The 27,426-nt window shown below is 42.1% G+C and overlaps 1 protein-coding gene across 2 annotated transcripts in view; it reads left to right on the plus strand.

Moving 5' to 3' along the window:
* Positions 1 to 586: 586 nt before the first annotated feature.
* Positions 587 to 27,426, plus strand: part of SPON1 (spondin 1) — a 686,539-nt gene continuing 659,699 nt past the window's right edge. The window contains exon 1 of one of the 2 annotated variants that reach the window (XM_060261720.1): positions 587 to 1,012. In XM_060261720.1, the coding sequence (XP_060117703.1) occupies positions 775 to 1,012 (238 nt within the window). In that variant the 5' untranslated portion in view covers positions 587 to 774. The remainder of the gene's footprint in view (positions 1,013 to 27,426) is intronic. The other variant, XM_060261719.1, reaches the window with a different exon arrangement.

Genomic DNA, 27,426 nt, shown 5'->3' on the forward strand with positions numbered 1-27,426 from the left:
TAAAAACTTCAGGGAGGCAGACGCTTTAGAAAGCGGGCGGGTTGTGTGTATGATTACCTCGGTACCATCTGATTTGAAGAATGATGGGGGGATATTCGCGGTGTCTAGCGGCTGGCTTGAAGAAAGGGAGAATCCAGTCAAGACATTCTTGTTTGTGCTTTTATCTATAGAGTAACTACTGGCTTCGGCAGGAATTCAGGCGATTAATGTCTCTTCCCTGCGATCCATCCACTGGGGATCCCCGCCCAGATGTCTTGAAGACGACAGCGTCGTCGTCCCCTCTCTCCGTCCCCCTCAACCGCCAATCCACCCTGCTCTGCTATTTCGCCAACCCCTGTGAATTGAGCTTGGCTAAATAAACAGCACCGAGCTGCTAATCACACGGTCTGAAACAAAACAGCACTTCTCTTCGGATCTGGGCAAGATCAGTCCTCTTCCTCCTCCTCTGGCTTTCCTTTGCAGCGGCAGAGCTGGTCCTTCAGCTCGAGCCATTTCCCCCTTGTCTTCTCACTCTCTCCCCCTCTCTCTGTATATCACAACCCCTCCCCAGGCGGGGAGGGAGGGTGGACTTCGCTGGCTGCAACTGATTAAAGGCTGCGTTTGTTAGCCAGTTTCTTCCTTGTTTTGCTTTGCTTTCTCCGGAGACAAGAAAGGGGTGGGAGGGGGGCTTTCCCCAGCCATTTACTTCAACCTGCTCATGTTCTGATTTTGCAGCAACTGCTATACGCAACACATTTCTATTCCCCCCCCCTCCAAAGTTGTTGGGAAACCCAGATGATGGGTCTTTATTATTATTATGGCTATTTGCAAGCCTTGCAGTTACTATCTTGGACTTTCCCCTTGATGACATTCGCTTCCTTCACGGATGAAACCTTAGAGAGAGCCGCCAAATCCGAAGGATATTGCAGCCGGATTCTGCGAGCCCAAGGCACTAGGCGAGAAGGATATAATGAATTTAGCCTCCGCGTGGAAGGCGATCCGGAATTCTACAAGCCGGGAAACAGTTACAGGGGTAAGTCTCTGCACTTTCAAAGGATAAAAGCGATCATGAGCCCAGCAAGTGTCAGAGAATGAAAAGGGGCTATTCTGGGTTGCAAAGATAAGGTAGTCTCTGTAACTTGCTCCCACACGTTGCTTGTTTGGGGGATGTCCCTCCTCCCCACAGAGTGCAACACTTGTGCTTTCGCAAAATCCATTTGGAGGTGGTTAAAAAAAAGGATATGGTCACTGGGTAAAAAGTAGCCGGTGTTGTAGCAACGTATTTACCTTAATTGCCCCCTTCACACTTCCCCATCAGCTCCTAGACAAATGGGAAATTATTTCTTTTGGCCACCTATCCTCTATGGATGGTTTATTGCCTTTCTGAGAAAAGGAAATATGAATAGTTAGCTTAGCATATGGGTCAAAAAGGTTATTGGAAGGTGCCAGAATCTCATATTTTCTGTTTAAGGTTCAATCCATTGTTTTTTCCCTTCCCCAGTCTTTAACTCAATCCTATTAGGAAGTCATGCTGGTTGAACTTATATAGCCTCATGAGAAAGACACTTTGTTCATGCTCAAGAGCAGTGTCTGTTTATTGTCTTTCCCAGTGCTGGGATAAGGCCTAGCACTGGAAACATATTTGGGGAATATGTTCTAGTGTGTGTCAAATGAAATCCTGCTTTCTGCCCAACTTTCCTCTCAGGAAAAATGAACAGATGCATTAAGGGAAAAAATAATACAAGTGGAAACAGGAGAAACACAACTGGAGAAGGTGGTGTGGAGTCCTAGGAATGGGGATAGTAATATATATACTATCTAGGTGATATATATTACTCTAGGTGATATATATTACTACTCTAGGATCACCTAAATTCTAGTCTTCCTGACAGGTGAATATCTTAAACAGCCTAAGCATCAGATTGATTGAAGATTCTATTTATATATTTACAAGATTTATATTCCACCTCTCAAGCTGAAGGTTCCTAATCAAAACTTTATGTTAAAGATAAAGTAAGCACTGTTAACTTGCTGGTTTGTCCTTTTACATTTATATATTTAAAATACTTTGGGAAAATGCATCCATCAAGGGTATGCCTTTCAATAAAGGTACCTGGCCTTCTGTTAAAAACCAGTTAACTTTGCTAATGCTGGAAGCAGCTGTTGGGGCAGGCAAACAGTGAAGAGCTTTTCTGCCATGACTTTTGACCTTCAGCTGGAGTGAATGGAAAAGCTTTGTGCTCCCACAGGACATACCCTGTTTTGGGAGAGGAGATAATAGTGAAAGTCTTAGGAAAGGGATTCATCAAAACAGTGATTTCTGTTGATAAAGAGTAACTTTATGTCAAAGTTGGAAGGGACGTGGACTTAAAATTGAAACCTAATGAAAGGTATCCAAGGATTCTCCCCAATCAGGTGACCAGCTACTCGATGCCTAGTCAGTTTTTTATCCACCTCTTGTGTTTCTTTGCAGTTGCTGACCTGTAAATATTCTCATAAAGGTCTGAAAATTATTCCCTTTTAGCTGCCAAGAAGTTTCTTGGCATTGGAGGAGAAAATAGGTTTTCAAATAAATTTCCAAGACAAACTTGGAGAACATATGAAAAATTTTGCCAGCAAAGTGCAATTAAATAATAATTTTCACGTATTTCCTAGTGACAGAAGGATCCCCCCACCTCAGATTTTGATGATCACTAGTTATATAGCATTACACACTGAACACATATCACTTGTGACTTTCAAAGCTAAATTCTTCCAGAATCTATTAAACTTAGATACAGTTAGAGAAAATGTTGCAAGAGTAACTTTATGTTTCCTACTGCACAGCAGTTTCAGTGCTGTCACTTTGTTTTATTTTTATTACCTGCCACAAGAGTTTTAACAAGTCTCTCTTATACAGCATGAAATGACATCCTGGCAAGCCTAGAAATTGCTCCTGCCTTCCCCCCCACCCCCTCTTCATTTCTTAAAATGTGATCTAGCTAGTAAATAACTGTCTTATCTGCACATAATCTCTATAAGAAGAAAAGCTTATTAATAAGGGACAAACCAAGGCTCTGCCATCCATAAATTACAGGAAACAATCATTTTGCATATGATGCTGAGAAAGACAATTGAATTATAGCCAAGGATTTTGCTAATGGTGTTAACAGGGGCTTAGGGCACTGGAAGTGGGGGAATCCTGATTCTACATTCTAAAGGCACCAGTGTCTATTTCTGATGTATTTTTTGCCACTCTTGAGAGAAGAGACCACCAGTGTGGGGTCTGAAGCTGTTCTTCAAACACCAGGAATGAAGAGAGTTTTTGCCTGCAACTGTCACTTTCTTTGGTACATCTTGTTGATCTGGCATGTTCTTGTCTTTAGATGAAAAGATTATAATCCATTTCAAAACTGCATGAAGAATTCACATTTCTTTGTGCAAAAAAAACATTTACATGTAGGATTGCTTCTTTTGCTACATAGCAGATAATACAACAAACTGGTTTTCCATAGCATTATTCTTGCTTTTGCAGACTCTGATAAATATTCTTCTGCAGAGTCTCTACTATGTGTTTGGCTCCTCAGCCAACATTTATCTATTATCTTTTTATCGTGCCCTTCCTTTAAGGAAGGTTCTCTCCCCTTCAGTTTTATCTTCACAGCAACCCCGTGCCCTAACTTGGGTACCCCAGGCTAGCATGATCTCATCACATCTGGAAAGCTAAATACGGTTGGCCCTGGTTAGTATTTAGAAAGGAAACCACCAAAGAATACCAGGGTCATGATGCGGAGGCAGGCAATGGCAAACCACTTCTAAACAACTCTAGCCTTGAAAGCCCTATGGGGTCAACATAAGTCAGCTGTAACTTGAGAGCAAAGAAACAACAAACCTGTGAGGTAGGCAAGGCTGAGAGAGAGACTGGCCCACAGTCACCAAGTGTGTTTTTGTATGTAGGGGTGAGAATCTGATTTCAAATTCAGGAAGTATCATAGAATCATAGAGTCTGAAGGGGCCAGACAGGCCATCTAGTCCAATCCCCTGCTCAGTGCAGGATCAGCCTAGATCATCCTTCTGCTTAAAGACTACCAGTGAGGAGGAGCTCACCACCTCACTATTATAGTTGTTGTTGTTAATGTTGTTATTAATAGTTTATTTATATTCCACCCATTCCCTTGTGGGGGCTCAGGGCGGAGCACAACATAATAAAATCACATTAAAATCATATATTAATAAAAGCAATTACAATTATTTCATAAACAGTGCAGCGAGTCAGTGCAGTAAGATATACAGTATATACAGTAGGGGAGGCTGACCGATAAGAACATAAGAGAAGCCATGTTGGATCAGGCCAATGGTCCATCCAGTCCAACACTCTGTGTCACACAGTGGCTAATATATACATATATATACTGTGGCTAATAGCCACTGATGGACCTCTGCTCCATATTTTTATCCAATCCCCTCTTAAAGCTGGCTATGCTTGTAGCCGCCACCGCATCCTGTGGCAGTGAATTCCACATGTTAATCATCCTTTGGGTGAAGAAGTACTTCCTTTTATCCGTTTTAACCTGACTGCTCAGCAATTTCATTGAATGCCCACGAGTTCTTGTATTGTGAGAAAGGGAGAAAAGTACTTCTTTCTCTACTTTCTCCATCCCATGCATAATCTTGTAAACCTCTATCATGTCACCCCGCAGTTGACGTTTCTCCAAGCTAAAGAGCCCCAGGAGTTTTAACCTTTCTCCATAGGGAAAGTGTTCCAAGCCTTTAATCATTCTAGTTGCCCTTTTCTGCACTTTTTCCAATGCTATAATATCCTTTTTGAGGTGCGGTGACCAGAATTGTACACAGTATTCCAAATGAGACCGCACCATCGATTTATACAGGGGCATTATGATACTGGCTGATTTGTTTTCAATTCCCTTCCTAATAATTCCCAGCATGGCATTGGCCTTTTTTATTGCAAACGCACACTGTCTTGACATTTTCAGTGAGTTATCTACCACGACCCCAAGATTTCTCTCTTGGTCAGTCTCTGCCAGTTCACACCCCATCAACTTGTATTTGTAGCTGGGATTCTTGGCCCCAATGTGCATTTCTTTGCACTTGGCCACACTGAACCTTATCTGCTACGTTGACGCCCACTCACCCAGCCTCAACAGAACCCTTTAGAGTGCCTCACAATCCTCTCTGGTTCTCACCACCCTGAACAATTTAGTGTCATCTGCAAACTTGGCCACTTCACTGCTTACTCCCAACTCCAGATCATTAATGAACAAGTTAAAGAGCATGGGACCCAGTACTGAGCCCTGCGGCACCCCACTGCTTACCGTCCTCCATTGCGAAGACTGCCCATTTATACTCACTCTCTGCTTCCTATTAATTAGCCAGTTTTTGATCCACAAAGAGGACCTGCCCTTTTACTCCATGACTCTCGAGCTTACTAAGGAGCCTTTGATGAGGAACTTTATCAAAAGCTTTCTGGAAGTCAAAGTAAACAACATCTATTGGGTCCCCTTTGTCCACATGTTTGTTCACCCTCTCAAAGAACTGTAACAGATTAGTAAGATCTTCCCTTATAGAACCCATGCTGCATATTCCTCAATAACTTGTGTACATCAGTGTGCCTTCTCATTCTGTCCTTGATAATGCTTTCTACCAACTTTCCCGGTATTGTTAGTTAGACTGACTGGCCTGTAATTTCCCGGATCTCCTCTGGAACCCTCTTTAAAGATGGGCGTGACATTTGCTACCTTCCAGTCCTCAGGAATGGAGGCAGATTTCAATGAAATATTACATATTTTTGTCAGGAGATCCATAAGTTCAACTTCGAGTTCTTTCAGAAGTCTTGGATGTATGCCATCTGGACCTGGTGACTTATTAGTTTTTAATTAATCAATCAGTTGTAGGACCTCCTCTTCTCCAACCTAAAGGGCAGATACCCACCGCCTCACCCTAGAAAACCTAGTAGCTGATTCCACAGCAGAATAACTCTGACTGTAAAAAAGTTTCTCCTAATATCTGGCAGGTACTTTCCCACTGTAAATTTCAACCCATTGTTGTGAGTCCTATCCTCTGTTGCCAACAGGAACAGCTCCAAGCGCTCCTCTTTTTATCTTGCTCTTTCTTTGAGGAAGTGGCATACATGTTTCTCTCCCCTTCAAATACTTAAAGAGAGCAATCATGTCCCCCCTCAACCTCCTCTTCTCCAGACTGAACATTCCCAAGTCCCTCAGCCTTTCATCTTAGGACTTGGTCTCCAGGCCTCCGATCATCTTCATCGCTTTCCTCTGCACCCATGCCATTCTGTCCATATCCTTTTTGAAGTGAGGTGTCCAGAAATGCACAGAATACTCCAGCTTCATCCTGAATGATGCAACAATGGGACTATGACATCTTGCGATTTGGATGTTATGCCTCTGTTGATACACCCCAAGATCACAGTAGCCTTTTTTATTTTTTCAGTGCATCACACTGGCTGCTCATATTTAACTTACAGTCCACCTGTACCCCAAGATTTTGTTCATGCACACTGCTACCCAGACATATATACCCTATCTAGTATATGTGTTGCTCATTTTTGTTACCAGATGTAAAACTCAATGTTTATCCTTGTTAAATTGCATCTGCCCACGTTTTCAGTGTGTTCAGATCCCATGGAATTCTATCTCTGTCTTCTGGTGTGTTTGCTGCTTCTTCCAATTTGGTGTCACCTGCAAATTTAATGAGTAGCCTCTCCACACCCTCATCTAGATCACTGTTAAAAGTACCAGGCCCAAAACTGAGTCCTGTGGCGCCCCAATGATGAAATGCTATTGACAACTATTCTTTGTGTGTGGCTCTCCAACCAGTTCCCTATCTACCTAACTAACCTAGAGTCCAGTCCACAGTCCTCTAGTTTACCCATCAGAACCACGGGGAGCTCTGTCAAAAGCTTTACAGAAATCCATGAGTCTTAAGTTTGCATCATTTGCCTCAATGTAAATTTTGTCATATTGTGGTTATAAATATTATCAAATGGTGGGGAAATTAATCATGAAGCTATTGAAACTTCTCTAGTGATTAAAAATGAAAGGAGTAAGAAATAACAGTGATATTATGGTGGGGGTCTGCTATAGACCACCAAGCCAGACAGAGGACTTGGATAAGATACTCCTACAACATATTGCAAAGTTCTCCAAGAGAACGGACACAGTGATCATGGGAGATTTCAGTTACCTGGACATCTGTTGGAAGTTCAACTCTGCTAAAAATGAAAGGTCAAATAGATTCCTGACTTGCCTTGCTGACAACTTCCTTATCCAGAAAGTGAAGAAGGAAACAAAGGGATCTGTTATCTTGGATCTGATTCTCACCAACAAGGTAGAATTGATTGAAGAAGTGGAACTAGTGGGCACCTTGGGCAGTAGTGACCATGTGATTTTGGAATTTACAGTCTTAGGGAAGGGGAAAACTATACGTAGTCATACTTATAGGTTGGACTTTAGGTTTTAAAACAATTTATTAATAACACATGGTAACAATGTCTAATTATATCATTACTATCCCTAACCCATATGATATTTTTCTAGTCCCCACTCCCTCCTTTACTAGACTTCCACCGATGTTATATACTTAAGTTCACTTATAAAGGTACCCTTAACCCATCAAGGTTCAGTTTCTCCCTTTTCTTAAATTCATTGTTAAAAAATTGCCCAATGTCCTTTCAAATTCCACTCTTTTTCTATATATCCTCTAAATTTCTTCCATTCCCTTTTAGACACTTCCAAATCATAGTCTCTTAAAGTTCCTGTTAGTTTTCTCTGGTATTTTTTCTTGTTTCCATAACTGCGCGCATATAATGTCCTAGCAGCTGAGAGCAAGTACCAAATTAGAGTTCTATCTTCTTTTGGAAATTTTTCCATTTGTAATCCCAACAGAAAAGTCTCTGCTACTTTCTTAAAATCATATCCCAAAATTTGAGATATTTCTTGTTGTATCATCTGCCAAAACTTTTTCGCTTTTCCACAAGTCCACCACATATGGTAAAAAGAACTTTCATGTTTCTTACATTTCCAACATCTATCCGACATCTTTTTACTCATCTTTGCCAGTTTTTTCGGAGTCATATACCACCTATACATCATCTTGAAACAGTTCTCTTTAATACTCTGACATGTTGATATTTTCATCGAGTTCTTCCAAAGATATTCCCATGTATCCATTTGTATTTCCTTATTTACATTAATTGCCCATTTAATCATTTGAGATTTTACTACTTCTTCTTCTGTAGACCATTTCAACAATAATTTATATATTTTCGATATTAATTTTTCATTATCTCCAAGCAGAACCTTTTCCAATTCTGTTTGCTCACGTCTAATTCCAACAGATTTAATATCATTTTCCATCAAGCTTTTTATTTGTTGCATACTTGTTATTTAACTCTTCTGCAGATTTTAATTCAACTTTATCACCTTGAATCTTTAGCAGTTGGTTATATGACATCGCTCTTTCTTCATCAGATTCAGCTGTTATTTTTATTACTTCTGCTGGCACTATCCATAGTGGCTTTCTTTCATCACCATATTTCTTATATTTTATCCATGTATTTAGTAAGTTATTTCTGATATAATGGTGAGAAAAAAGACCATCCATCTTATTTTTCCCATAGTACATATAAGCATGCCAGCCGAATTTGTTCCCATGAGCTTCTAACAATAAAAGTTTTTTATTTAACAGCATCATCCAATCCTTTATCCATGTCAAACAAACTGCATCATGGTACAGTCTTAAATCTGGAAGTTAAAAACCTCCCCTCTCCTTAGCATCTGTTAAAATTTTCATCTTAATCCTCGGTTTCTTCCCAGCCCATACAAATTTAGAAATCTTCCTTTGCCATTTGTTAAATTGTTTGCTATCTTTCACAATCGGAATAGTTTGGAACAAATACATTATTCTTGGCAGAATGTTCATCTTAATTGCAGCAATCCTACCCAATAAGGACAAATTGAGTCTATTCCATTTCATCATATTCTTTATCCATCTTACACCATAACTTTTCATAATTGTTTTTATACAAATCGATATTCTTCATAGTTATTTCTAGACCTAAATATTTAACTTTAGAAGTAACTTTACATCCCGTCAAACTCTGCAATTCTGTCTATTTAGTTGCATATTTTTACATAAAAATTTCGACTTCTCTTTATTTATATATAGTCCTGCCATTTCTCCGTATTCTTTTATCTTGGCTATCAACAAACGTACCACTTGTATCAGATTCTAAGTTATGAACACAATATCGTCTGCAAATGCTTTATATTTATAAGAAAATCCTCTAGTTTTCAATCCTTCTATCTCTTTGTCGTCTTGTATTTGCATTAACAGAATTTCAAGAGTCATTATAAACAACAATGGTGAAAGCGGACATCCTTGTCTTGTACCTTTGTTCACCTTAATTTCTTTTGTAAGGTCTGCATTTATACACAGTTTTGCATATTGATCCGTATATATTGCTTTCGTCATTCTTATAAAATATTCTCCCAGATGTATTTTTTCCATTACTGCAAACATAAAGTCCCAGTTCAAATTATCAAAGGCTTTTTCTGCATCTACAAAAAAATAACACCACCTCTTTTTCTGGATGCTTCTCATAATATTCTACAATATTTACAACAGTTCTTACATTATCTCTTATTTGCCTTTTAGGGAGAAATCCCGCTTGATCTTCCTTTATAAAATTGATCAAATATTGCTTAAGTTGTTCTGCCAAGATTCTTGTATATATCTTATAATCATTGTTTAATAATGAAATTGGTCTATAGTTCTTTACATTTGTGACATCTCTATCTTCCTTGGGAATCAACGAAATTACAGCTTCTTTCCAAGTATTTCTTTCCAAGGAATTTCCCCTTTTATTCTTATCATATTCATCAATTTTTGCAATTTTGGTACTATCTCATCTTTAAGAATTTTATAAAATTTAGTTGTATATCCATGACCTACTTTCATTACATTTATTGCTGCTTCAATTTCAATTTTTTCTATTTGGTCATTCAAAATCTTTTTCGTATATTCAGTCAGGGGTGCTATTTTAATATTTTGTAAATACTCTTCCATTTTTTCTTTTTTGATTTTCACACCTTTAAATAAATTTGCAAAATATTAAAAAAATTCTCTTTTAATTCCTTCTTTATCCACTTTCTCTTTTCCGTTTGCCACAATTTTGTTGATAATTTTGTTTCCTTTCTTTTTCTTCAGTTGCCAAGCTAAATACTTCCCAGGTTTATTCGCACCTTCAAACGATTTCTGTTGCAAACTTTTTAAGTTCCATTCTAGTTCTTTATTCAACAAATGTCTTACTTGGGATTGTAATATTGTAATTTCCCTTATTAATTTCTTTTTCCCTGGTTTTTTTCTTAGTTCCCCTTCTTTTTTCTTTATTTCATTTTGTATGTCTAACATCTGCTTTTCTTTAGCCCTCTTATCTTTACTATTCAATGTAATTAATAGTCCTCTCATTACTGCTTTATAAGTATCCCAAACCATCTGGAATTCTATATCATCAGTGTCATTTATTTGAAAGAACGCTGTAGTTTCCTTTTCTAGAAAAGTCACAATATCTTTATCTTGTAGCAAGTCCTCATTTATTCTCCATCTTGTTTTCTTTTGCAATTTTGTAATCCAACATATTGGGTTATGATCTGCACAAACCTTTGGTAGAATCTCCACTTTTCTAGTTATGAGGCCCAAGCTTTTAGAGCCCCATAACATATCTATTCTGGAAAAAGTATTATGTCTTGCTGAAAAGAAAGTATAGTCTCTTACTTCAGGATTAAATTTTCTCCAAATATCTTCCAAGCTTTCTTGTTTAACCAACTGAAAAAATGATTTTGGCAGTCTTCCATCTTTATTATTCCTCTTTTGGCCAGATCTATCTATATTATTTTGTATTGTTCCATTAAAATCACCCATCATCAGGATCTGGTCATAGGACACTTCATCCAACATTTTTTTAATGTCTTTTAAAAAAACATATTTTGCTCCATTGGGTGCATATAATCCTAATAACAACGTTTTCTTTGCATCCATCATCACTTCCACTGCTATATATCTTCCATCTTTATCTTTAAATATCAATTTTGGTTCTAATTGTTCTTTGATGTAAAAGACCACACCCCTTTTCTTTTGATCCGCCAATAAAAAAAATTCCAATCCCAATGATTTATTCCACAAAAATTTGTAATCCTTTTGTTGTATATGAACTTCCTGTAAACAAATTATATTACATTTTTGGTTTTTAATCCAATGAAATGTTGCTTTTCATTTTTGTGGTGAATTTAGTCCATTTATATTCCAAGATAGTAACTTGTACTCCATTATGATGCAGAATCTTTATTCTCTTAAAAAAAACTGTACATCTCTTGCTCATTTCTTATTGTAATCCTTCTTCCACGTTGTTCAAAGCCCAAACCCTAGGGTAGTATCCATCTGTATCTCGTTCCCTCTGCACGCAGCTTCTCTGTTAATCTCTTGTATTTCTTCCCATCATTTATCACTTGTCTTGGCAGTTCTTTCATTATTTTGATTCTACTCCCTTCCACTGTCAGAGCTTTTTGGAAACTTTTACTTAGAATTTTCCCTGCCACATCCTTTGACCTTAGTCTTATAACTATATCTCTTGGTAGGCCTTTGTATTTTGCAAATAATGAATTAACTCTATAGACACTGTCCAACATGTTTCTGAATTTTTCAGGATCTTCCTCTAAATAGTCAGCAATTGTTTTCACCATATAATCCATTAATTCCCTCTCCTTCAGGTATTCCTCTCAGATGCACTTGAGTTTCCATTAATCTGCAGTCATGGATTGTTACCCTCTCTTGAAATTTTAATAAGGTGGAAGCATGTACATCAACTTTCTCTTCAACCTCCTTGACCCTGTTTTTAATCATACCCAGTTCATCTTTAAAATCTTCAACTTCTTTTTTAAGGTCTCCAATATCATTCTTAAGCTCTTTTTTGCTAGCTGTTATCATCTTCTCCACACCCTTCATAATCCTGGCTTCCATGGTATCAAACTGGCTTTGCATTTTGTCCAAAGAATGAGATCTTGCACGAGTTAATAAAAAAACCCCCCAAAACTCAAAAGGCTCCAATTCTAAATCCAGCACCAAGTCCAGTAGCTTAGAACTTGCTGTTTAAAATAAGACTGAGATATTGGCTGAGATATTGATTTTTAACAGTTTTTGGCAATTTTCCCTCTTTCAAAATGGCGATTGTAATTTCTCTATGGTTCACTGAGCTCAGCTCTTGTTCTCCAAATATCGCAGTCTTTAAATACTTGTTATGCTGATTGCAAGTACAGAGCCATAACACAGAAGCCTATGTCATTGACCACAGGTATTCAAAACAATTTTCTTCTTTCCCAAATTCTATCAATGCCTTTAATTTAACAGAGTCCAAGTTTCAAAATTTCTTCTCCTCCCCTCACTTTCTTTCTTATTCGAGCTTTCCCACCTTCCACTATTATTTAGAATAGCTTAGAAATGTCCCGGAGTGAGAGATAATGATCAAAGTACCTTAGCGGCTATGCTTTTTAAATTTCGGTCTTCTTAGTCTTTCAGATGTTTATCAGTCCCAAAAGAGAGTGAGATCCAGACAGGCTTAAGCCAATTGAATGGCTCTTAATCCTTTGTAGATGCTGAACGATGCTCCTTTTCCATGCCGGATCTTCAAAGCTTCAGAAAAATCCCCTTCAGAATCAATCATCAGCTGAGATCAGCGGCTCAAAGTATTTGCATGTAATCCTGGGCAAATCTCTAACTGGGAAATGCAGGCAGAAAGTCCGTTAAGGCTCCATACTACCCTGAACAAAGGATTAAGTTTCCCCCTTATTCAGGAGACAACAGCTCTGTTGGAAACTCACACCGAAAGCCTGACTTATAGGTTGGACTTTAGAAAGGCAAACTTCAACAAAACTTAGAACTATGCTGGGTAAAATCCTATGGTCAGAAATACTTAGGAAGAAGGGGGTTCAAGAAGGGTGGGAGTTTCTTAAAAGCAAAATACTGAAAGCGCAATCACAGATGAGTCTTATGAGAAGATAAAATGCAAAAAGCCTAAAGAAGCTGAGCTGGCTCCATAAACAGCAAACTAAAGCCTTGAGAAATAAAAAAGACTCCTTTAGGAATTGGAAGGAGGGCCTTATAACCACAGATGAATATAAACAAACCGCTAGTGTTTGTAGAAAAAAAGTTAGGAAGGCTAAAGCTCAGTATGAACTTGGGCTGGCCAAAGATGATAAAAACAACAAAAAGGTTCTTTTCTTATGTTCAGAGTAAGAAAAATAGCAAGGACATGGAGGCCCATTGCGAGGGCAGGAAAGTGTAACAGGTAATGAAGAGAGGGCAGAACTCAATTCCTACTTTTCGTCAGTCTTCTCTTCTGAGGGAAACAGTGCTCAACATGGGAAAAACAGAACATACAAAGAGGGTATGAAGTGGGGCGACAGGGGTAGGGAGCAGATGGCTCCATTGCAGGCTTTCTCTGCCAGACAGGGCAGGGCAGGGCAGGGTGGGCTGGCGCACACAAGTGGAGGTCCCAGCTGCAGTCCAAGGCTGGGGATCAGTGGAGAGGTGATGTTCACCTGCAGGGGTTTTCTAGCCTGGCCTTGCTGGCCACCCGAGTGAGGGTGGGAGCTGCGCTTCGGCAGCCTCGGCTTGTCCTCCAACAGGAAGAAATCTGAATCGGAGGTCTTGTAGCCCCAGAAGTCAGCTGCGACTTGGTGGCGCCTTTCACCCCACCCCTCACCCTGGCCCACCAGAGATGCTGGAAGAGGGGTGGAAAGGGTTCACCTTGGGGCAGCTGTGGGGAGGGGAGAGGCTGTATGGCAGTGAGCTGGCAGCTTTCCTCCTCAGCGGTGGTAGGAGAGAGGGCCATGGAGGTTGGGGCCACTATGTGCCCCCTGAAAAAAATCAGGTCCCCCCAATTCTTCAAATTCTGGCTATGGGGCTGGAGGGAAGCCATGGGTCTGCCTTCCCCTCACCATTTAAACACATGGTGGGGTGTTTAAATGGGGAGGGAAACCGTGGGGCTGCCTTTGTTGCCTCCCTGCCTTGCAGAGAGGTGGCAAAAGCAGCCAATCTTTCTAACCCCCTCCTGCCTGCCTGGGTGAGGGGGCTACCCAATTCAGCACCCCCCGGGCGGCACCTGGGTCTAGTGCCCCCCACTCCCCTAGATCAGACCCTGTCTAACACTGCACTAATATACATGGCCTGAGACTATAGCATTATTCGGTTGTCCAGTGACTGTTCAGGAGAATGAAAGGATCATGCCCATTGCCCCAGCCTCTATGGAGTCATCCAAATGGAATACCACGTTGCCAACCTCCATGTGTGGCTTGAGGATTTCCTGGTGTTACTGTTAATCTCCAGACAACAGAGATCAGTTTTCCTGGAGAAAATTTCTGATTAAAAGGGTGGATTTTAAGGCATTGTACCCTGCTGACGTCCCTCCCCTACCCAAGTCCCTCCCTCTACAGGCTCCATCCCCGAACTCTCCAGGTATTTCCCAACCTAGAGCTGGCATCCCTGTGTGTGTGTTGTGTGCACAGGCAGCTTCCGCATTCTTGGAAGAAACTCTTTGATGACATGTACACAGCCTATATGTATATGTTAAAGAAGCTCTATCCAGTCTTTCACACAAATGCATAGAGGTCAGACTGGAGTAATAGTGTGAACAAAAAATGTTACTTTTTTAGTTTTAAAATACCCTGCCCTTTTTATTGCTATAATCATACACGTTCACTTTCTTTATTATATTCATTTTTTGTTTCCATTGCGTTTAGGGTTACCAGGTCCAACTCGGGAAATATCTGGGGACTTTGGGGATGAAGTCAGGAGCAAGGCTGTGAGAAGCATGATTAAACTCTGAAGGGAGTTCCGGCCATCACGTTTAAAGGGACCATGCTCTTTTTAAATGCCTTTTTTTCATTGGAAATAATGGGGGATGGGGGCACCTTCTTTTGGGACTCATAGAATTGAATCCCCAGGTCCAATATTTTGGAAATTTTGGGGGGTAGTTGAGGAGAGGCACCAGATGCAATGCAGAGAATTTGGTGCCTCTATCTCAAAAAACAACCCCCCCCCGAGTCCCAGATACCCACAAATCAATTCTCCATTATACACTATGGGGACCAGTCTCCTTAGGGTATAATAGAGTGCCCAGCAGACATTCAACCTCCCCCCCCACTTTCTGATAACCCAGAAGTAGGGGAGGGCCTCCAAACCAGGGGATCTCCTGCCTGCAGCTGGGGATTGGCAACCTTTTGAGAGCAAATTTCCAGCAATACCTTTGTTACTTATCCAACTGGAAATAAATTCTCAGGGATTGTTATACTCTTCTCTCAAGGGATCTACCCTGACAAATTTGGGGCGCAGAAGCAATGAGAATTCTCCCTTTGTAGAACAGGCACAACTGATACAAAGCTCCTACATGAATTTACATGAATCTGCCATTCCTGTGAAAAGCAAGCAGGGAGGTGGTTTTTAAACATAAATGGGTCTCATGAGTGAAGGAAGTTCATTCTGCTTTCTAGCAGAGTCTAGTCTGCTTTCTCCCATGCCTCACCTTGATATTTTAGGATGCTTAAAGCAATTTTCTACCAGACCAGGTCTGATACTAGAAATGAGTCAGACTAGGAAAAAAATGGTGAAAGAAACCAAACACAGAGATAAGAACATAAGAACATAAGAGAAGCCATGTTGGATCAGGCCAACGGCCCATCAAGTCCAACACTCTGTGTCACACAGTGGCAAAAAATGTTATATACACACATACACTGTGGCTAATAGCCACTGATGGACCTGTGCTCCATACACTGTGGCTAATAGCCACTGATGGACCTGTGCTCCATACACTGTGGCTAATAGCCACTGATGGACCTGTGCTCCATATTTTTATCTAAACCCCTCTTGAAGGTGGCTATACTTGTGGCCGCCACCACCTCCTGTGGCAGTGAATTCCACATGTTAATCACCCTTTGGGTGAAGAAGTACTTCCTTTTATCCGTCTTAACCTGTCTGCTCAGCAATTTCATCGAATGCCCACGAGTTCTTGTATTGTGAGAAAGGGAGAAAAGTACTTCTTTCTCTACTTTCTCCATTCCATGCATTATCTTGTAAACCTCTATCATGTCACCCCGCAGTCGACGTTTCTCCAAGCTAAAGAGTCCCAAGCGTTTCAACCTTTCTTCATAGGGAAAGTGCTCCAGCCCTTTAATCATTCTAGTTGCCCTTCTCTGCACCTTCTCTAAAGCTATAATATCCTTTTTGAGGTGCGGCGACCAGAACTGCACACAGTACTCCAAATGAGACCGCACCATCGATTTATACAGGGGCATTATGGCATCGATTTATACAGATATATGGCAAGAATGGTAGCAGGGTTTAGTTTCCCTTATTCACACATTCCATTTCTGTTTTCTGTTTGTTTGTTTGTTTTAAAATTCAGCTCCCTAGTATAGGCAAACTTCAGTCAGTCACGTTTTATTTGTATCCCGCCCTCCCCACCAAAGCAGCTCAGGGCGACTAACAACAAGAACTTAGTACATACATTGTACAATAAATAACATTTAACTACAATGGATTAAAATCTATAAAAACATTAGTGTATTTGGTGCTATAATCGCTGGCAAGTTTACTTAGTAGTTTAGTAGTTCCAGCTGGTGAAGGCCGTTCGGAACAAGATGGTCTTGCAGGCCCTGCAGAACTGTTCAAAGTCCCGCAGGGCCCGCATTTCTTCTGGGAGCTGATTCCACAGCTGTGGAGCCATAGCAGAGAAAGCCCGAGTACGGGTACTCTGGAGTCTTACCTCTTTTGGCCCGGGGATAGTCAGCAGGTTCTTCCCTGCTGACCTCAGTGCTCTCTGGGGTTCATACGGGGAGAGACGGTCCCTAAGGTAGGCAGGTCCTCGGCCATATAGGGCTTTAAAGGTAATAACCAGCACTTGTAACGAATCCAGTATATAACTGGCAGCCAGTGCAGTTCACGCAGTCCCGGCTGTATGTGCTCCCGCTTTGGGAGCCCCAGCAACAGTCTGGCAGCCGCGTTCTGCACTAGCTGCAGCTTCTGGGTTCGGCACAAAGGCAGCCCCATGTAGAGGGCATTACAGTAATCCAGTCTCGAAGTGACCGTTGTGTGTATCACTGTTGCCAGGTCCCGACGCTCTAGGAAGGGGGCCAACTGCCTTGCCCACCTCAGATGAAAAAAGGCTGACTTGGCAGCGGCTGCTATCTGGGCCTCCATTGATAATGAAGGCTCCGGTAGGACTCCCAGGCTTCTGACTCGCCGCACCGCTTTCAGTGGCGCCCCGTCAAAGACCGGGAGGGATATTTCCCCTCCCAGAGCGCCCCGACCCAAGCAAAGGACCTCTGTCTTCGCCGGATTCAGTTTCAGCCCGCTCAGCCTTAACCAAGTTGCCACGGCCTGCAGTGCCAGGTCCAAGTTCTCTGGGGCACAGCCAGGCCGGCCTCCATTAGCAGATAGAGCTGGGTGTCATCTGCATACTGGTGACACCCAAGCCCATTACCTCCTGGCAATCTGGGCAAGGGGGCGCATATAGATATTAAATAGCATCAGCGAGAGAACTGCTCCCTGAGGCACCCCACAATGTAGTGTGCGTCTCTGGGAGAGCTCACCCCCGATTGCCACCCTTTGTCCCCGATCCTCAAGGAAGGAGGAAAGCCATTGTAGGGCCGACCCCCTAACCCCAACATCGGCGAGGCGGCGGGTCAGCAGCCGATGGTCGACCGTGTCGAACGCGGCCGACAGGTCTAACAACATCAGCACCGCCACACCGTCCCGATCCAAACTTGTGTAAATATTGAGGGTATTTTTTATCATACCTAGTTTGTCCTTAGATTCATTAGTGAAACAAAGAAACAAACAAACACTGGATTCTTCTTCTTTCCTCTACTGGGACTAACAACTGCTGAACTGATGGTTGGCAGCTTTTAAGGAGTTTTGAAGATGTCAAGAGATCTCAGATACATTCTCATCATAGGTTCCTTCTGCATTGATTGGTTTGACCCTAAATGTGCCTCTTCATTTCTCTCTTGTGTTAGTGATCAGGATGCACCCAGACAGAGTTAGAATGGCATACACTAGGGTGTGGGGTAGTATAGCATTTGACTCCAGGGCCCTAGTCTATGTTATTTTCTTGATGAAATATAAATCTGCAATACAATGGAAATCATGAGTGGTCAAGTGTTCAAGAAGATTTAGATCAAGTGGTATTGGAAGGAAACCTGTAGGTCTGGAGTACATTATCATGACTGTAGAGGGGAAGAATTTCTGTGATCAGAATTATTGTACTATCATAATTTGTTTAAAAAATTCTGCTGGTGAACAGAAATGTTCACATGGTCACAGAGTAGGGTTGCCAAGTCTAACTCACAAAATACCTGGGGACTTTGGGGGTGGGGCCAGGAGACTTTCCCATTCCCTAAAACAAATAAATAAAAATACAGCAGTGAAGTTCCCCTGAACTTCATTTCCCCAGTAACTGCACTTCCACTCTCTTTCTCTTTCACTCACACACACACATACAGCAGCCAAAATAAATGCAGTTTGGAAGCGCACTGTGGTCTCACTGGGGCAATTTACTCACCAATTTACTCTGCAAACAAGCAAGGGAGGGACTGGGCTGCTTCCCTTCCTCCTTCCCACATTGTTTTGCAGGCCCACCCTACTCTTATTCTCTTAAATCTCCATAGCTGGAGATTTAAAGGCACACACACCTCTTTCAAAGAGCAAACTGTCCCAGCATCTTCTTAAGCCTTCTGAGGTTTGAAGGCATATGGAGGCTGCTGGGGGTGGGCTTCCCCCCACCAGCCAGCTGACTGGGGGTGGGAAAGAGCCTGCCAAATTGGGAGATCCCCCGCTGGGACCTGGGGATTGGCAAGCCTATCACAGAGAATAATAATAGAGTTTATTTGGCTAGCAGCTAGCTACACCTTTAGTGAGAATGTGATTCTTCCCTGGGAAGGAGAAAGCAATTCATATTAAAAAACAATATTGGTTGATCTCCTGTAGGTCCAGGAAAAGAAATGTCTGGTTGCCTGTTGTCAGTATGTGTGAGCAACTTATTTGCCTCAGTTTGTTTATCCCAGCAGGAGTGCTGCCTAGTTCAGGGCAGGGGCCTGTCAATGCAATCCTTTCCTGTTGTTGGTTTGTTCTTGAATCAAAGATCCCCCCAAATTAGCCTGTGAGGTGTTCCCTTCAACAGCCAACTGTGATTTTTAAAAAGTTGCACACAACATGTATGCCCTGCTCTAGGATATATTCAAGCGGGCAGCCGTGTTGGTCTGAAGCAGTTGAACAAAGCAGGAGTCATGTTGCACCTTTAAGACCAACCAATTTTTATTTGGAATGTAAACTTTTGTGTGTTCTTAAGCACACTTCAAAAGATGAGGAATCCAGCACAGTGAGCAATCCAGCTTTGCTCACTGTTTTGGATTCCTCATCTGATGAAGTGTGCTTAAGAGCACACAAAAATTTACATTCCAAATAAAAATTGGATGGTCTTAAAGGTGCAACTTGACTCCTGTCCTGCTCTAGGATGTTAGTGGTTTTCACTTTTAGAAATTTCCAGCCAAATTGACTGCTTAAGTAAGAAATATATTGTAAAAACTTTTATCCAATTCAGCAGTTAAGGAAATTTTAAAAGATTTTGTGTTGAAATAATCAGTTTCTGAGAAAATATCTATAGTGGTTTCTGTCTTTTGGCACCTGCTTTTATTATGAATGTCAATAATGGATTTGCTAATTATGTGCATATTCTTGCAATATATCTAGATACACAGGGGGGCGGGGTATACTCAGTACTTAACTATTACATTTGGTTCTTTCTGCTCCTGAATTCCAAGGAGTTCAGACTGACATACAAGGGACTTTGTTCTTACATTTCAACCAAAGTCACCCTAATGCAATCTGAACTTTGCAGCCTTAGTATCACACTGTAACCACTATACCACATGAGGTCAATATAGCTGTGAACCTCAAGCTAGGAAAACAGGCATATTATTTACAACATTTAACTTCATCACTAGTAACAGTGTGCCAGAGCAGAAAGAGAGATTGCAGTGAACTTGATGGCACTTGCAACTGACTGTACATGCTAAAGACCGCACTGACAGTGTTCCCAAAGGGATTGTCCTAAATTGAAAGGAGAGGTGAATGGTCAGAGGCTCTGATTCTAGGGACTCAGCTCTGTCTGAACATAAATTCCAAAAGCCTAAACATTCTCTCTGGGTCTAAACATCATCTCTAACTTCTTGCCTCCTAAAACCCAAGTAGTTCCATTAGTGATCTTCCAAATGAAAGGAGGAGGATGTAATTGTCAGCCCTTTTGATTGACTTGCCAGCATCCTGAGTGTAGATGTTTTCTTAACATTTCAACTACTAAAATGTGGAGGCTTTTAGAAGCTATTTAAAAAGATGTTTGCTATTATGATTGCAGATAAAAGTATTACAATGTAGAAGGATTTTAATATATATCTTCAAAAAATCTGGGCAGAAAATATAGTTTCAAAAATCTGAAGGCAGAAGGTATAAAACTACATTTCATTAACAATCTCTTGATAGAGAAAAAGAGAGAGAAATGTAAGTGTAGTCTACAGAAGACTTCTGGTGTTCTGAAATTTTGATAGAGTTTTAGAAAAGGAGAAAAAAGAATCCTGATTTCCCATCACCTAGAGAGTCAGCAGTAAAATAGAACTGGAATTCAATAACATCTTGAAGTACAAAATTGTGAGTCAAAGCACACAGTGCCAGATGGAATTGAGATTTTATGTAGCTCTTTTACATATAACCATGCTTGAGTCATGTGATCCCACACAATTGGTGCCTATGAATGTACACACATGAGTGTACACACATGAGTGTAATGGTGTAAGTCTTCCTTATGCATCCACATATTGCATAGCAAAGAAATTTCACATTGGCTGCATCATTTAGATGGCGTCTACAGTCTCCAGCTGTGAGGGGCTGTGCCACAGAAAAGGGGAATCTAGGAAAGCACAACACCTAGCCTTCCAAATAACACCACAATTTTGGTTACAACAGATACACTTCAGAAATTAATTTCTATTCCTTTCATTTTAATTTATTTCCATTCTAGGGTTGCCAGATTCTACCTTGCTGCTGGAAGGGGGACTTACCCATGTGTGCATGAAGCATGCGGGACACCATGACATCACCCAGAAGTAGGGTTGCCAAGTCCCCTGCACTCTCCAGAAGACGTTGTGCATGGCCACTCTATGTGTTTCCGGGAAAAGACGCTCTAGCAGTTTGGCAGGGAAAACTCTACAGTACAATAACTACCATAGAGTTTTGCCCTCCCAAATTGCTAGAGCGTCAGGGAAAACCATAGAGTTTTCCTGGAAATGCCTAGAGCAGCCATGTGCGATGTCGCTGGTGCAATGACATCACCTGCAAGTGGGGGAGGTTCCCCCTGCTGGCCCAATGTGGGTCAGCAGGTTGGGAACCTCCAGAGCAGGAGAACCCCCACCCAGACCAGGGGCTTGGCAACCCTATCCAGAAATCACATAATCACGCTGGGCATATTCCATGGGGACGTTCTAGCATTTTGGTGTAAAACTAAAAGAGTTATATACCAAATTGCTAGAGCATCCCCATGCAGCATGCCCAGCATGATTACATGACTTCCAAGTGACATCATTGTGCTGGGCATGCCTGGCATCATTAGAGGTCTTCAGGGTGGGGCTCTCCCTGCCAGCCAATCCTGTACTGGTGGGTTGGAGGCCCCAAGATTGGGTGAACCCCACCCCCAGTGGGAGGTTGGGAACTCTATTCTATCTCCTTTTTCCAAGAGACCCATGAGCTCAGAATACTATTGTAGACAAATATGTCTTCTAACAGTGCCTAATCCCAGAATGCACTGGGAATACGATAATATAGTGGGTTCAGTGCATGGAGGAGGCGAGGTTGCAGTGATCATGGCTCTTTATTGAGTTACAGAATGGTAACCACTAACTAAAGAAGACTGCTTAACTGGGCCAATGGGGCCAACTATATACACTTCAAGGTTCCCACACTAAGACGCCATTGGATCATTCAAACCAGCAAGGGATCCGTGATTGCAGCAAGTCAGCAGGGATTTGGATCCTACTGTCCATTGTTTGTGAGTCCCCAGGCTTGGTCCTACAGGCTCCAATGAGTCAGGCAGGAACACTATCATTATATAACACTACCAGTAAAGCCCATTGTAAGAAGAAATACAACAGGCCCTAGAAAAAATATTCAGGAGGGGGGTGATAAATGTGTAGGTGGCAGGAAGGAAGGAAGAGAGACAAACAGAACGAGAGGGGGGGGGTAGGGAAAATGGGGAGAAAAGTGTGAAAGGCCCTTTATCCATTCAGCTTTGCTCCAGATTTACTGAGCGCTGAATCCACCTGCTACAAACTCGCATCATTCAAAATGCTTCTACATTTAAAACTATGCTCCTCACCTTTTATGGAGTTTGACTTCTATATTTGAAAAGAAGGAAGGCCCAGGTAAGAATTCCTGCCCCCCGCGTGGCAGTGCACACACTGCTGCCATGTACCGCCTCTTTCACCTGCCTAGGACCCAGGCAGCTTAAGGGGATGGTGGGGCACCTCTCCACCACTTGGAGGCTGCCTTCCTTTGCCACCACCTCTTTTGCCTGCCTGGGACCCTGGCAGGCCCACTGCTAGGGCCTTGGGAACCCCAGACCAGCACCTGTCTTGTGCCCCCCAACTGCGTCTTCCCTGCTGCTGCATGTCTGCCCACAGAGATAGCAGGCGCAGCAATGTGGAAGGAGGGGTGGACAGGCTCTGGCCGAGTCAGGCCTGTGCAGTGCACTCTTGGAGGTGCAGAGCACCTTTGAGAACACATTGTGGAAGCATTCTCCTCAGAGTCATGCTCAGAGAAGCCATGCTGATGCCCCACCTGGCTGCATTCACTTTGAAGGCAAGAGCAGCCAGTTGGGCGCGTTCTCCTCGGAGTTGGGCCTCCCTTGCAAGGGAAGCCCAGTTCAGAGAAGCTGCATCGACGCCCCACCCAGCTGCCTTCGCCTTGAAGGTGACAGCAACCAGACAGGGCGCATTCTTCTCTGAGCTGGGCTTTCCTTGTGAGGGAAGCCCTGCTTGGAGGAGAGTACATGTCAACGCAGTTCTGAGCAGCGCACCTAGTTACTTACTGAATCAGTGCTCTCGCAAGTGAACGATGGATGGGTCTTTGGGAAGAAGTTTTAAAACTTGGAGGGAATGTTCTACAATTACAAACTTAGATCCACATGTTCAGAAAAACTCCTGTTAAAAAAAACTCTTGAGAACTGCAGGACAACTGTATATTGTTTTTACTGTATATTGTTTTTAATATTCTATGTGGTTTTTAAATGTTAGCCACCCTGAGCCCATTAGGGGAGGGCGGGATATACAATAGACAGACAGACAGACTGACTCCAGGATAAAGTTGTTTTCATTGTTTTTTTTTAAATGTAGAAGTCTTAAGAAACTGCAAAGCAAGACAGAAGTGACGGCGATATGCAAAGTATGCAAACGATTACTTTAAAATACACACAGACAGGCTTTTCTGCCCAGTGTAGAAACAGCCAAATAGAAATGGAAGAAAGGAAGGTAGACAGATAGAGAGGCTGCAATCACACACATTAAATAATGCAGTTTCAATCCAGTTTCAAAGCACCTGCCATCTGGATTTTGCCAGTTCACACAGTAAAATCCAGTTAGAAAGTTCACTGGAAGTGGATTGAAAGTAAGGTTGCGAATCCCCAGGTGGGGGCAGGGGATCCCCCAGTTTGGAGGCCCTCCCCCCGCTTCAGTGTCATCTGAAAGTGTGTGGGGGAGAGGGAAATGTCTGCTGGGTACTCCATTATTCCCTGTGGAGACCAATTTTCATAGGGTATAATGGAGAATTGATCTTTATTTATTTTATTTATTTTTATTTATTACTTCACATTTATATCCCGCCCTCTCCGCAAGCGGACTCAGGGCAGCTTACAACATCTTAAAAACAATTCAATTCAATAAAACATATAAAGCCATAATTTACTTATCAATTTTAAAAACATTCTAGCGCTGTTTCAATCCAATATAGGCGGTATTGACTTTCCGACTATGATCGCCAGCACTCTGTGGATGTCCTGGTGGCAGCCCTTTTCCAATCAAACCACAAAAGCCTGTTTAAACAGTTCGGTCTTACAGGCCCTGCGGAACGCCGACAAGTCCCGCAGGGCCCTTATAGCTTCTGGGAGGGTGTTCCAAAGTTCTGGTGCTGCCACCGAAAAAGCCCTAGATCTTGTTATGCATAACCTGGCTTCTTTTGGGCCAGGGGCAGACAACAGATTTTTTTGTCCCTGATCTCAGTGCTCTCTGGGGGATATATGGGGAAAGGCGGTCCCGTAGATAGGCAGGTCCCTGACCATAGAGGGCTTTAAAGGTTAGTACCAACACCTTGAAGCAAACTCGGAACACAACAGGCAACCAGTGCAGCTCTCTCAACACTGGCTGAATGTGCTCCCGTCGTGGTAGCCCCATTAACAGCCGTGCCGCAGCATTCTGCACCAGTTGCAGTCTCCGGGTTAGCGTCAGGGGTAGCCCCATGTAGAGAGCATTACAGTGATCTATCTGTGGGTATCTGGGGTTATCTGTGGGTATCTGGGGTTCTAGGGGAGTTGTTTTTTGAGGTAGAGGCACCAAATTTGCAGCATAGTATCTGGTGCCTCTCCTCAAAAAAGTGTTCCAAGTTTCAAAAAGATTCAACTTGGGGTTCCAATTCTCTGAGCCCCCCAAAAGGTGCCCCCATCTTTCATTATTTCCAATGGAGGGAAGGCATTTAAAAGGTGTGTGGTCCCTTTAAATGTGATGGCCAGAACTCCCTTTGCTGTTCAGTTTTGCTTCTTGTCACACCTTTGCTCCTGCCCCCACCCCAATGCCTCCTGGCTCCACCTCCTGACCCCATTCCCAAAGTCCCCAGATATTTCTTGAATTGGACCTGGCAACCCTAATTGAAAGTGCATTATTTAGTGTGTGTGATCACAGCCAGAATGAAATAAAAAGACAGAAATAAAGATACAGAGAAAGAATGAGAGAAAGAACAGAAGGGAGGTAGAAAAATGAGGGGGGGGGGAAGGAGTGAGAGCAGGGGTAATTTTGTAGAAGAGGTGCCAGAGCTCATTAGCACAACTCATTTGCATAACCCTCTGCCTATGCCACACACCCCTGACATCTCTGGAAGATGTACTAAATTATATCACCTCAGCATCTACTTTAACATGCTTCTTTAATTGTAATTGTCATCTTACTCCCATCATACTTTTAAAATTACCTTCTCCTATGTGACCACAGTGGCATGATGAAGATTTCCATAAAACATATAGTTTTAGCTATTTCCCCATTTTTGTGGGGGAAATATTAGAAAGTTTTTCATATCTTAGAGTTCAGCAAAATTCTCACAGGGGGTTTGAACAATGGAGCCCAGAAGCAAGTATTTGGGGGGCAGGGTTTAAGAAAAAGAGCAGAATAAAATTTAGAGGAAGCCTTCAAATGGCTTCCTGCCTCTAAAAGCAAGCAGCCCACTGTAGCCTAATTTGAATAGAAAGAGTGAAGACTATTTGCAGGTAGAAAGGGGGATTGAGTATAGAGAATATATAGCGAGAGCTTGTTTATCTGCTCTGCTGAACTGCCCCTCCCCCCGTTGTGATAGAACATTCCTTTTCTGTTGAAGAGATTTAACTGTTTTCTGTCAGAGTTTGCTTCCATGTATATAGTTCAATACTGAAGCTAGTATGTGTGCCACCTGATATTAGTTTACACTGAATTCAACCACAGACTGTGCTGTAAGCAAAGAGGTGGAATACTGCCACATAAGGAAGATTTTCTGGCATATTTATAAATATAAATACCTCACCTCCCAAACAGTACGGGTGGGAGGAGTGCACTGGGCAAGTGCAGCTTTGGCTGGCAGTGTAGTTGGAGGTGGCAAAACGGTGGCAGCACTGTTTTGGGGCAGGGAAATGGACTGAGGAAAGACAGTAGTAATCAGTAAGAGTCCAGGAGAATCTCTCCGCAGACAACTGTCTTCGTCAGAGGCTGACTGTTGGGGTTCTGGCCTGACAGGGCCGGCAGTAGACGTGTCACAGCGAGGCTATCTGATGACAGGGGGGAGTCATGACAGACAGAGTGCAAGGCCACTCCTGTGGTAGCCACAATTTCCAAGAAAAATTGAGGATTGAGCCACCTGTAAGGCTTTTATTATATCTACAATTAGTCTGTATACAAAACAAATAGTGAACTCTGGGCTAGGAAATTTCTGGTGATTCAGGGGTGGAATTTCAAGAGGAGAAGGAGCTCAACAGATGTCATAGTGTCTATATTCCAAAGTAATAATCTTTTTCCTGGGAAACTGATTTCTACTGTCTGGAGATCAGTTGTAATTATTGAAGGTCTTCAGGCTCCACCTGGAAGTTGGCAACACTGTTTGGAATCCCAGCATGCACTCTAGACTTAATAATTATGCCTGAAAGTTCTTTGCCCACCCTATGCTATCACCGAGACCCACCCCATGATATCATCAAACTTTTATAAGAAGTTTGGAGTGCTGAGAATCTGACAATGATTGACGCCCAATCTATTTATTTTATTTATATTACAAAATTTACCCCCATCTTTTTACCTCATAAGGGCAACTAGGACAGCTAACTAATTAAAACATAGATAATAAAATCTCATCTTAAAAACCACTAAAATCAACAAAATATAATTACCAATTAAAAGCTAAAATACATGTACAAAAACATCATCCTTGCAAAGAAACTCGCACAGGTACAAAATGGTATTTCTTTTCTTACAAAATGCAAACACTTGGACATACTGTAGGCCTCCAGGTGGGGCCTTTATGACTGATCTCCAGCTGACAGAAATCAGCTCCCCTGGTGAAAATGGCTGCTTTGAAGGGTCATGTATCATGCTAAGGCACCTCCCTTCCGTAAGACCTGCCCTCTTCCATATCCACCCTGAAAGTCTCCAGGTATTTTCCAACACAGACCTAGCAACCCTAACTGGACATTATACCTAGGATACTGAGAATTAAGAATCCTCTGCAATTTACTTATCCTATGAACTATGCCGATATAACTATATCTCACATTCTCCAGGAAACTACTCAAACATCTGATCAGTGTTCTGTATCAAAAACAGAAGCTGATCAAGGCCAAACTCTTTGAACTGGATATGTCTACAAGGAATCAACCTACTTGACAAAATTACCACAAGAAAAGACAAGCCATATACCACTCTCAATTGGAACGGCTAAAACTACTACTACCCTCTCTAACCTGCAAGCTGTAAACCTTAACAAGGACTCCTGCAAGAATATTGTGAACCTGTCATAACACAGACTCAGCCCTTCAGAGGAATCAGTTCT

This window comes from Heteronotia binoei, chromosome 21, assembly GCF_032191835.1.
Source record: "Heteronotia binoei isolate CCM8104 ecotype False Entrance Well chromosome 21, APGP_CSIRO_Hbin_v1, whole genome shotgun sequence".
NCBI lineage: Eukaryota > Metazoa > Chordata > Lepidosauria > Squamata > Gekkonidae > Heteronotia > Heteronotia binoei.